This window comes from Phocoena sinus, chromosome 3, assembly GCF_008692025.1.
Source record: "Phocoena sinus isolate mPhoSin1 chromosome 3, mPhoSin1.pri, whole genome shotgun sequence".
In the NCBI taxonomy this organism is placed as follows: Eukaryota; Metazoa; Chordata; class Mammalia; order Artiodactyla; family Phocoenidae; genus Phocoena; species Phocoena sinus.
Genome location: NC_045765.1, coordinates 117,460,200 through 117,473,529, shown reverse-complemented (window position 1 = coordinate 117,473,529; position 13,330 = coordinate 117,460,200). Strand labels below are relative to the sequence as shown.

The 13,330-nt window shown below is 35.7% G+C and overlaps 1 protein-coding gene across 2 annotated transcripts in view; it reads right to left on the bottom strand.

Moving 5' to 3' along the window:
- Positions 1-13,330, bottom strand: part of SMN2 (survival of motor neuron 2, centromeric) — a 44,632-nt gene that overhangs the window by 1,818 nt on the left and 29,484 nt on the right. For both annotated transcript variants that reach the window (XM_032628685.1, XM_032628684.1), the window contains exons 8-9: positions 10,790-10,840; positions 4,074-4,099 (exon numbers count right to left, since the gene is read on the bottom strand). In XM_032628685.1, coding sequence (XP_032484576.1) covers positions 10,793-10,840 — 48 coding nt within the window. In that variant the 3' untranslated portion in view covers positions 4,074-4,099; positions 10,790-10,792. The remainder of the gene's footprint in view (positions 1-4,073; positions 4,100-10,789; positions 10,841-13,330) is intronic.

Here is a 13,330-nt window from a genome sequence, read left to right as displayed (position 1 = left end):
TTGCTGTTTTAAGGTGCTAAATTTTAGGGTAATTTGTTACGTAGCAGTAGATAATACATTCACCAGCGACCTCTAGCTATGCATAAGAAAAACAAAAGACTAAAATAAGGACGTGACAGGATGGAATCACCTAAAACGATGATGAAATAAATCATTAGTAGTGAAATAAAGCATCACTATTACACCATCCTTCAGTTTTCTTATTCTGTTGTCCAAAGTACTGGATTATCTTTCAAGAAGTTTTAATGGAAGTATGGAGATACAATCCTTGTAGTCTTTTTTTTTTAAAGCTTTCCCTGAACACAGTTGAGAATTCAGACTTTTTCATTTTCTGTCCATAATAGCAAAGAGAAAAAAATTGACAGAGAAAGTCATTTCAAAATTATTAAAGCAATTAGAAGATGAATGTAAAGGGATAGAGAGTAACATCTAGGCCAGCGGCTGGAAAACTATGGCCTAACATATTTACTATCTAACCCTTTAAGAAAAAAATTTTGATCTTTATTCTGGACTAATAATGGTGAAATTGTTCATATAAGTAAAGTCTCAGATGATGAGTCTTCAGATGACATATTCTACTTAGGTGAATTTTCCCAAACTCAAGAAATGATATACTTCTTTTTTTTTAAACTTTTAACTTTATATTGGAGTATAGTTGATTAATAGTTTCAGGTGTACAGCAAAGTGACTCAGTTATACATATACATGTATCTACTCTTTTTCAAATTCTTTTCCCATCTAGGTTGTTACATAATACTGAGCAGAGTTCCCTATGCTACACAGTAAGTCCTTGTTGGTTATCTATTTTAAATACAGCAGTGTGTACATATCAATCCCAAGCTTCCTATCTGTTTCCCCCACCCTCCCCCCCTGGTAACCATAAGTTTGTTCTCTAAGTCTGTGAGTCTGTTTCTGTTTTGTAAATAAAGGAACTGATATATTTCTCAGGACAAAAAAGAAAATATGGTAGTATCATTTAGTTAGTCCTTCAACAGGAAGGACTTCATTATATAATATTTTATGATTAAAAACCTGAACCATCCCATTTTGCTAAAAGGACATGTGACAATATTCTTTCAACTTTTATAATGCTTGTACACTAAAATTTACTTACAGTTTGTGGACAGATATGGAAGACAGATGTATATACAAAGTAATTGGAAGGTAGTAAATATGTAGAAATGAAAAACTATAAGATCATTCTAACTGGTATCTATAAAAAAAATGTTTTGCTATTAGGCAACACAGAGGATAGCTATCATCTGTCTATCCAACAAATAGAAGCTTTCAGAAGTACTGTTTTGACGAACCAAGTGCATGAAGAATCAAGGTCATGATAAGCTAGAACATAGCAGAGGTGCCTTTAAAATTTAGAGTCAGTCGTGGATGGATGTAGAGACTGTCACACAGAATGAAGTAAGTCAGAAAGAGAAAAACAAATATCGTATATTAACGCATATATATGGAACCTAGAAAAATGGTACAGATGAACCAGTTTGCAGGGCAGAAATAGAGACACAGATGTAGAGAACAAACGTATGGACACCATGGGGGGAAGCCACGGGGGGGTGGGGTGGTGGTGTGATGAATTGGGTGATTGGGACATGTATACACTGATGTGTATAAAATGGATGACTAATAAGAACCTGCTGTATAAAAATTAAATTAAATTCAAATTTTCAAAAAAAAAGAAATGTATTAGTCAGTATTTATAAGATAAATATATTTCAGGTTCATGCATAACAGCCAATGAACAGTTAGTTGCATTCAAAGAATATTATCTGATTTGGAGATATATATAAACATTCAATACTAGGAAAATACATAATAAAAATTGCGGTTTCTTTATTCCCATCTTACCCCTAGGTTCTTCATGACATTTTTTTTTTCCTTAGAGACCTACTAGAGAATGGACTTGAGGATATGGGGAGGGGGAAGGGTAAGCTGTGACAAAGTGAGAGAGTGGCATTGAGATATATACACTACCAAACATAAAATAGATAGCTAGTGGGAAGCAGCCGCATAGAACAGGGAGATCAGCTCAGTGCTTTGTGACCACCTAGAGGGGTGGGATAGGGAGGGTGGGAGGGAGGGAGACGCAAGAGGGAAGAGATATGGGAACATATGTATATGTATAACTGATTCACTTTGTTATAAAGCAGAAACTAACATACCATTGTAAAGCAATTATTCTCCAATAAAGATGTTAAAAAAAATTGGGGTTTGCTGTATTTAAATTCTCATTGAAATTGCTAACAAAGTTATTTTCACTATCTCTTTATTCTGTAAACTGTAAAATGACTTGAAATTACATAGAGTCAATTCTCATTATTCATGGCAGTTATGTTTTTAAAAGTCACTACAAACAATGAATTTGTGAATACTGAGCCATTACTCCAAGAAGAAACACAGGGCTAGGTTCCTGCAAACCTCTGGTCACATTACCAGCTGATCAGTACATAACCTTATGCGTGTTTCTGTTGCAAGACACACTATTTCATATATATTGTTGATTCAACAACACTTAACTCATGGCCAACAGCACTACAACTCATGCCTGAACACATCTAACACATGTATTCTCCTTGTAAGGCACATCACAGCCTTCTTGTGCTTGGGAACATTAGATATCACTACAGCACAATACTTGGGGGCTATTTTAAAGAGTGAAGTCAAAAGGTGCAAAAGACAGAAAAATGTAGAACTAAATAGATTGTGAAAATGACCTTTGTTTATAGTACGAAAGCTGAAACAAGAAAACAGAGCACTACATTTTCAGCTTTATCTCAGCTGAAAATGTCTGTCAGGTGACTCAAATTTTTCACCCTCTGCATGTGTCCATGAATGATGGTGAAGGCTCCACAAATAATGACTTCAGGATTACAGATAAATTTTAGCAAGCTAGCAAATTTGCAAATATAGAATCTATGAATAATGAGGATCATCTGTAGATAAAATTTTATAAGCAAAAGTTGAAAAGAGAAAGTAAGCACAAATATCTAAAATGATAATGGAAAAATTACCATATAGATACAGGAAAAAAATTAAACAGTAGAAGCATTAGAAGAAAAGCCTGAAAAGGCAGGATGATTCTGACTATATGAAAATTAAACACTATGACTACATAAAAAGCAAATATTTCTGTCAAAATGACAACAACCACTACAACCATAAGCAAGGTCAAAAGAAATGGCAAGCTAGGAAAAAAGTATTTGTAACTCATAGCACAAAGAATTCTTGCAAATCAAAAAGGAAAAGCACACATCCCAGCTGAAAAGTAGGCAACGGTGATGTTTCTAAAGTTTTCAGATAAGAAAAGATACACAGTTCTCTTAAACACAAGAAAAGGTGCTGAACTTCACAATAATAAGATAAATAAATTATAAATACAATGAGACAATCATTTCCAACTACTAGACTGAGAAATATCCAAAGGTCTGATAAATTATTGGCTAGGGCTTCCCTGGTGGTGCAGTGGTTGAGAGTCTGCCTGCTGATGCAGGGGACACGGGTTCGTGCCCTGGTCCGGGAAGATCCCACATGCCACGGAGCGGCTAGGCCCGTGAGCCATGGCCGCTGAGCCTGCGCGTCCAGAGCCTGTGCTCCGCAACGGGAGAGGCCACAACAGTGAGAGGCCCGCGTACCGAAAAAAAAAAAAATTATTGGCTAGACTGTGGGAAACAGAGACTCTCATTCAATGTTGGTGGAAATGGAAATTAATACAATCTCTACTGAGAGCAATTTGGCAAAAATCTTTTAAAATTACAAATGTGTATCTTCTTCAATCCAGGAGTTCTAATTCTATAATCTAATTCTTGATTCTAATGCAATCTATTTAGATAATCTTAAGGATGTATTCAGACATCTACAAAAATAATTATGTAAAAGAACACTGACTATAGTATTAAATAGCAAACAACTGGAAGCAACCTAAACTTCCATCCATAAGAGCTCAATCAAATAAGTATGGTACACATCTGTATATAAGAATATCTTGCATATGTTTAAAACAAGACAGTTCTACATACTGATATGAAGCGTTCTCCAAGAAATACTGAGGAAAGAGTACTTACCTATTATAAAACACTATACGAATTACCTATAAAAATGGAAAAATAAAAAAGTTTAAAGGAGTTAGATGATATAGCTTACCAAGTGTACCTTCATTACATATTATTTATTTTTTATCGTCAGTAAATGTACACAGCACAAAAATAGAATACAAAAGGGTATACCATGAAGTTCATAATTCAAAAAGATACGTGTACCCCTATGCTCACAGCAGCACTATTCAAAATAGCCAAGACATGGAAACAACCTAAATGTCCATCGACAGATGAATGGATAAAGATGATGTGGTACACATATACAATGGAATATTACTCAGCCATTAAAAAGAATGAAATCATGCCATTTGCAGCAACATGTAAGGAGCTAGAGAGTACCATACTGAGTGAAGTAAGTCAGACAGAGAAAGACAAATACCATATGATATCACTTATATGTGGAATCTAAAATACAGTAAGACCCCTGCATAACAAATGAGCTCTGTTCCAAGAGCGCGTTCGTAAGTCCAATTTGTTTGTAAGTCCAACAAAGTTAGCCTAGGTACCCAACTAACACAACTGGCTATATAGTACTGTACTGTAATAGGTTTATAATACTTTTCACACAAATTATACATAAAAAACAAACAAGAACAAAAAATAAAACTTAAAAAAATATTTTTATGTATGTACGTATGTATGTATGGCTGTGTTGGGTCTTCGTTGCTGCATGCGGGCTTTCTCTAGTTGCAGCAAGTGGGGGCTACTCTTCATTGTGGTGTGCGGGCTTCTCATTGCGGTGGCTTCTCTTGTTGCGGAGCACAGGCTCTAGGCACACAGGCTTCAGTAGTTGTGGCACGTGGGCTCAACAGCTATGGTGCGCAGGCTTAGTAGTTGTGGCTCGCAGGCTCTAGGGCACAGGTTCAGTAGTTGTGGCGCATGGGCTTAGTTGCTCTGCAGCATGTGGGATCTTCCTGGACCAGGGCTAGAACCCATGTCCCCTGCATTGGCAGGCAGATGCTTAACCACTGCGCCACCAGGGAAGTCCCCCCAGATAAAACATGTTTAACCTTACAGGACAGTACCTTGAAAAGCACAGTAGCACAGTACAGCAGCTGGCATAGAGGGGCACATTCACATCTTTGAAAGTTTGCAACTTGAAGGTTCGTTTGTGGGGGACTTACTGTATGACACAAATGAATCTATCTATGAAACAGAAACAGAATCACGGATATAGAAACAGACTGGTGGTTGCTGAGGGGGAAGGGGCTGGGGGAGGGATGGAGTGGGAGGTTGGGGTTAACAGATGTAAGCTTTTATATATAGAATGGATACACAACAAGGTCCTACTGTATAGCACAGGCAACTATATTCAGTATCCTATGATAGACCATGATGGAAAATAAAAGAGAAGGACTGTATATATATGTATAACTTTGCTGTATAGCAGAAATTAACACAACACTGTAAATCAGCTATACTTCAATAAAAAATATTAAGAAAAAAATTTAAAGGAGTAAGATGATATATCAATATCTTACCAAGTTTAACTTAATTACATATTTATTTTTTTACTGTCAGTAAATGTACACAGCACAAAAGTAGAAAAAATACAAAAGGGTATACTGTGAAGTTTCCCTCACATCCCTGTGTCTTCTAGTCCCTCTTCAGTAGTAACTAGACTATTGCCATGAGATGACAATCAATGCACACACATGCATATATGTAAATGTATATTTACACAAATGGCAGGAAGCAAAATACACACAGTTCTGCATCTTACTTTTTCATTTAAATATATTTTCCTATCAGATTGCTATACATAACAAACAACAATGTAGTTTAAGAAAAACACACAAAAAAAGAATTAAAAGAATAAAGTGAATAATGTTCAAAAACTGATTCAAACTATTTTAGAACTTTTATAACATGAATAACAATGGAGAAAGAAATAATTTAAATAAATTATAACAAGTAGATACTCTAATTACGATAAGCGTAAAGGATGAGGGCTTTAGTAACTATTATTTTGGGGAAGCAATATGACAACACATGATGATCTACAGCACTAATTAGATTCTGAGGCCCAATACATGAAACTAATCAACAATTCACAAAAATAATTCTATGGAACTACAGTTTAACAAAAAAAGCCCAAAATAGACCTACTACTGTCATAGAGAAGTGTGTGTATATATATATATATATATATATATATACATACACACACACACACACATACACATACCAATAACCCCAAATCTGACATATGAACCTGATGTACTTGAGAGAGTGTAATATCATTGTTTAGCACATTTTGTTTTAACCATCACAACAGATTAATCTTTCAGAAATCATCCAACAACTGAAAATTGTTCCAAAATGAAAAGGTGATGCAATGAATTGTGCCATCCAACCAAGTATTCAAAAAAATGATAAAATGTTTGTTTAAAAATAGGAGGAATAGTTGGTAGTGTACTTGTTTTCCTGTGATAGGTTATAAAACTGGGCACAATTTATGATGCAACTGTTTCCAGGCATTGGGCAACAGAGAGCACAGGGTGAGATTCTTGAGAAAGGGAAACAGGTGAGCTTTGCATTCACCCTCTTTGGCTGGACACAATTTCCAAACTGCAGCATGAAAGGTGGAGCCTGAGTAAAGAGTACTGTTCTTCCTGGGTGGGGGGAAGAAACAGGGATTGGAGTCTAGGCTCTGGAATAAGGCAGATGGAATTTGAGGAGGTAAGGTCTAGAGGGAAGGGACTTAAAGAGAAGGAGCCCCAAAAATCTGTGTAGGATTCCCACTTAGGTCCTTGCCCAAATCCTAAGTTATGCACGTGTAGGACAAGACTCCACAGAGCCGGGCAGAAGCAGTTGCTGGGGGGCTAAGAGCTGGAGAGAGTTCTGAAGTCATACAGAGTTCTACCACTTACTATGTGGTCCAAAGCAAGTCATTTGGGAATAATAATAGTAACTAACTTGAGAGGCTATTAAGATTCAATGAGGGACTGCCCTGGTGGTGCAGTGGTTAAGAATCCGCCTGTCAATTCAGGGGACATGGGCTTGATCCCTGACCCGGGAAGATCCCACATGCCGCGGAGTGACTGAGTCCACGTGCCACAACTACTGAAGCCTGCACACCTAGAGCCCGTGCTCTGCAACAAGAGAAGCCACTGAAATGAGAAGCCCACACACTGCAATGAAGAGTGGCCCCTGCTCTCTGCAACTAGAGAAAATCCGTGAGCAGCAACAAAGACCCAACACAGCCATAAATAAATAAATAAATTTATTTAAAAAAAAAAAAAGATTCAATGAAATAACAATGCCTAGCAACACATAGTAATCATTCAAAAATATAGCTATTATTACTTGTAAGGGAAGAAAAATATGATGTGACAGTTTCTAGTTTCCTTTACAATAAAAACCCAACTAACACAGAGCTAAGAGTCTACTGAAACCAAGTTCTATAAAGTAAGATTTTTTTTACAAATTTAAATGTTTATTATAAATTTTACAGTAAAAGTAAAATGAACAATATCCTAGAAGTCAAAATTCTACCTACAGGTAATGGCAAGAGTAGGGAAACTACAGAGTCCAAATTTTACCAAACAATGTACAACTTTCCAGATCAGCAGCTTAACTGGAAAAAACATGAAGTTTGTAAGCAAACAAATTTCAAATCAAATCCCTGCTCCCCTAACTAACAACTGACTGGTATCAAACAAGGTAGCTATGCTATCTTTTATATATATATATATAAAATAAGATTAACCAGAAGTATTTATCTAAACACAAAGACTCATTAATATTCAGGTGCACTGCTTCACATCTTTCTTCTTCTGGACTGAGGGAAATGTTCTTTTATCTTGATGTAGTAACAATGGTATACCTTCTCAAAGCTGATCAAACTCTTCACTTTAAATCTGTGCATTTTTTAAAAAAGTTTATTTATTTATTTAATTTTTGGCTGCGTTGGGTCTTCATTGCTGCGTGCAGGCTTTTCTCTAGTTGAGGTGAGCGGGGGCTACTCTTCGTTGCGGTGCGCGGGCTTCTCATTGCGGTGTCTTCTCTTGTGGAGCACGGGCTCTAGCAGCGTGGGTTTCAGTAGTTGTGGCATGCGGGCTCTAGAGCTCAGGCTCAGTAGTTGTGGTGCACGGGCTTAGCTGCTCCGCAGCATGTGGGATCTTCCCCAACCCGTGTCCCTTGCATTGGCTGGCAGATTCTTAACCACTGCGCCACCAGGGAAGTCCCAATCTGTGCATTTTACTGTATATAAATTAACCTCAAAAAAAGTATTTGGAAAAAAAAATGACAGTGATGTAAAAATGTTCTTGAATCCTCTTGCAAGGCCACAATTCATACACAAAAATGATAAAACACCAAGTATTTTGTGAAATACCTGAATACTGAATGTCTTCTACTGATTGCTGTATATAAACATGGATTTCTGCAGAAGCAGGAGTTGCTCTGGTGAAACTTTCAGAATTTCACTTCTGAATTGAATTCATTGTTTTCCATTCACCAAGAGCTTCAAACAACATATAACTTACATTCATAACCATTCATAACCTGTATAACCATTCATAACCTGTAGTTTATTTCTGTTAATGGCAACCATACAGAAAAGCTAAACTTAAAACATGACTCAGATAAAGTAATCTCTGGCTGATCCCTTAATGAAGGTACTCTTCAATTATGGCATCTCACCTTCTATTTGCCTATCTTCTGAATATAGGTACAGACCATGGAATTTTCCATCTAGGATTCTTCATAACCACAAGGACAATTACTACAGTGAAAGCCAGAAAACAAGCTGTTTTGACTTCATTTTCTCTCTAATTTGACATTCCCTCCAATCTGTGCTCTAAGCCCATTCTAGACTTCAAAAAACCATGCCAGATACTGTAGACATGATGAAGAATGAGATGTAGTGCCTTGCCTCTAATGACACAGGAAAGACAGATATATAAACAGTAAAGATATTATACTGTGAAAAGCTATGTAATAGAAATAAGCAGAGAACAGATGCAAAGAGGGGAACTTACATGGATGGAGAACGGATAACAGTGGTATGACATTTGGGCTAGCCTTAGGCCTTGAAACACACTGCCCTAATGCTTCTAGCTTGTGCATTCTCTGCCTGGAATACTTCAGCCCAATTCATCCCCTGCCTAGTTTTTCTATTCATCTCTTTAGACTTAGCTGAATAACCTAGCTGAAGAACTTCAATTGAATAAAACTGACTTTAATCGAAGAATGAAATACAGGTAACTATACTTTTAAATGTGAGGATATATATAATTTAAAAAATATCCCTCCCAGGAACGCATAGATTTTGAAAAGATGTTTTTCGAAATTTGCTTTTCAAGGCAACATGGAAACATCCACTAAGAATCATAATGTCCACAACCTTTTATTAAATAGTCACAACACAGAGAGTTACCCTGACGCTATGACAGAAGAGAATCGAGTACTACATGTAAGAAGGTAGTTACTAATGTTATTGAGAATGCCAAAAGCTACTGAACTAAAGGAAGAGCGGCATAACATACAGGCAAACAAGCTGATAGAAAGAATATGTAAAAACATTAAAAATGTGATATTAAGTGGGGATATATACACACACACACATGCACAAAATACTGGTGACAAACATCAAAATATGGATGAATATGGACCAAAAGTGTAAAATAATATGTAAAAAGGGAATACAATAGACACATAGATTTTACTCATTTAGTTAAAAATACTGAACACTTTTCTTATGTACTTTTCAAACACACAGAAAATAGAAAAAAAATAGTACAATGAACATCCATATGAACACCACTTAGATTCAATAACAGCCATATATGCTTCATGCACACACATATATACATTTCGCTAAATCATTTAGAAATGTATTACAAACACTGTAACACTTCACTTCTAAATACTTCAGTATGCAAATTTAAAGACCTTCTTCCAGAAACTACAACACCCTTATCACAACTCATAAAATTAGCAATAGTTATCTAATATCATTTAAAATCCAGTCTATATTCAAATTTCCTCAACCCCCAAGTCTCTTATAAATAGCTTTTCAAAACCAGGGTCTAATGAATAATGAAGGATGCCACATTGTATTTGGCTGTTATATCTCAAGTCACTTTTAATCTGGAATAGTTACCTACTCCATGTCATTTTTTCTTTCATGACACTGAATTTTTGAAGAAAGGAGGCCAGTTATCTTCTACAACATGCCACGTTCTGGACCTGTCTGATCATTTCTTTTGTGGTGTCATTTAACTTGTTGCTCTATCCCCAGTATTTCTGATAAATGGGAAAGTAGATCCTAAAGGTCTGTTTAAATTCCACTTAAACTTTTTTGACCATAACACTTCATAGGTAATACAGGGTATTTCATATTGCATCTCAAATGAAAAAGCAAGTCTGACTGTCTGATTACAGTGATGCAAAATTTCATCTCTGATTCTAAGGATCTCTTTATTATAAAGGTATGTTTTCCTTTCAATACAACCAACCAACAAGTATTTGCTGAGATGATGCTTTGACATCATAAGAATTCTAGAGGGGATTTAGATCAATCTTTTATCAAATAGTTTTTGCATCAAAATATCTTTAATATTGTTTTACATTAACTTTTCTACTTTTCAATATTTTAATTTTTAAACATATATTTTCTACAAACTACAAAATTTATAAAAAAGTAACATTCTCTTTTATAATGATGGTAGACTTACTCCTTAATTGAAATGGGAGCACCTTCTTTCTTTTTGACTTTGTTTGAAACCCTGTAAGGAAAATAAAGGCATTTAGAAGCATAGAACACAGGAGAAAATATTTGCAAACGAAGCAACTGACAAAGGATTAATCTCCAAAATATACAAGCAGCTCATGCAGCTCAATATCAAAAAAACAAACCCAATCCAAAAATGGGCAGAAGATCTAAATAGACATTTCTCCAAAGAAGATATACAGATTGCCAATAAACACATGAAAGGATGTTCAATATCACTAATCATTAGAGAAATGCAAATCAAAACTACAATGAGGTATCACCTCACATAGGTCAGAATGTCCATCATCAAAAAATCTACAAACAATAAATGCTGGAGAGGGGGTGGAGAAAAGGGAACCCTCTTGCAGTGTTGGTGGGAATGTAAATTGATACAGCCACTATGGAGAACAGTATGGAGGTTCCTTAAAAAAATAAAAATAGAATTACCATATGACCCAGCAATCCCACCCTGAGAAAACCATAATTCAAAAAGAGTCATGTACCACAATGTTCATTGCAGCACTATTTACAATAGCCAGGACATGGAAACAACCTAAGTGTCCATCGACAGATGAGTGGATAAAGAAGATGTGGCACATATATACAGTGTAATATTACTCAGCCATAAAAAGAAATTGAGTTATTTGTAGTGAGGTGGATGGACCCAGAGTCTGTCATACAGAGTGAAGTAAGTCAGAAAGAGAAAAACTAATACCGTATGCTAACATATATGAGGAATCTAAAAAAAAAAGAAAAAGTGGTTCTGATGAACTTAAGGGCAGGACAGGAATAAAGACGCAGACACAGAGAATGGACTTGAAGACACGGGGAGGGGGAAGGGTAAGCTGGGACAAAGTGAGAGAGTAGCATTGACATATATACACTACCAAGTGTAAAACAGCTAGCTAGTAGGAAGCAGCTGCATCGCACAAGGAGATCAGCTTGGTGCTTTGTGACAACCTAAGGGATAGGGAGGGTGGGAGGGAGACGCAAGAGGGAGGGGATATGGGGATACATTATACATATAGCTGATTCACTTTGTTATACAGCAGAAACTAACACAACACTGTAAAGCAATTATATTCCAATAAAGATGTTTAAAAAAAAAGAACACACATTTTATACAGAAGTGAACATTTTCTTTCACATAAGACATTTCATTATTTCTCTTTAACAAAATATCATCAGAAAATAAGTTTACAGCCTTCAAATGTACTTTAAACGTGACTCCAAAGTAAACAATTATTAGGCTGCAATTAAGAAAGTTTTCTTCTTTCACTAAGTCTGAAGATGTTCCTGAGCCAACTTATATCTTATTTTCTGTCAAATAAAATATATAATGTGTCACACTCATTTATTAAAATAAAACCATTAAAAACCAGTACTCACTAGACAAAAATATTTTAGAAGTTCAAAAAAAAAAATCAAGACTCAAATATTTACTGTTTTTCCTGGTCATACTTACCACAAATGTCCTACTCCTCTCTTCTCCCTTCTGGCCTCAATACCTTCTAACTTTCCCTACATATATACTAGCTTTCGACTTCACTATTAATCTATATCTTTGAGGCCACAAGATATATTAAAGGGGATTTGTTACTAATAAGTACCAAAGTTAGAGCCTGTGCTGTGTTATTTCAATAACATTACTCTCATTCATCTGCATTCTGTTAGGATTTCTAGAAAAAGAAAAATGTATAGGTTAAGAGCTAGACCCAAATCCTGTCTGGCTGCTCTTATGGGAACAGGTTAGTAATGGAAAAGTTGTCAATCACGTATGCTTCTGTGGAGCAATGGCTAAGAATCGCTACCTGAAGGCAACGCTCTCTAAAACACACATAAGCTATTGGAAAACATGACAATGAACAGTAGCTTCTTCTTTTTAATGGTAAAAATTTCCAAGAGACAAAAATGCAAGATCTAGGAAATGGCAATTTGTTTACACTTCTGAATATGAACCTAGGTTTATATTTTAATTTATGCAGATATACAAATAATACTGCAAAAAGTAAAGATCATTTCTCTGGAACAAGTTAATCATAGCTTAGCCCTGAATTTGTGGCATATATACTGGACAAGGCTGCTTTCCTAGGAACTGGTGCTTGAACTCACAAAAGAAACAGAAACATCTGCATTTTGTTGGTTAGGACCAGAGTTCAAAGTCTGTTGAAAATCTGCTAGGTTTTAATAACAGTACAATCAAGTATGTGAAATATGAATGTTTATGAGTACAATTAACCAACTTTAATTTTCATCCAGGTCATCCTTCAAATCAAATATATTCTGACACGTTAGAACATTCATATTTTTTAACTGCTGCTAGAGTTATCAAAGAAGAAAGCAATAAGGTGTATAACTATTTAAGGCTGTGGTAAAACAAACATTTTCAAGTTGCACCAGTGGCAATACACATGGAAAGAATTGTGGAAAGGCAGTCAACAGTATCAAAAGCTACTAAAATGTTTAAAAACTAAACTAAAATAAAATGTTTATACTTTTTGAC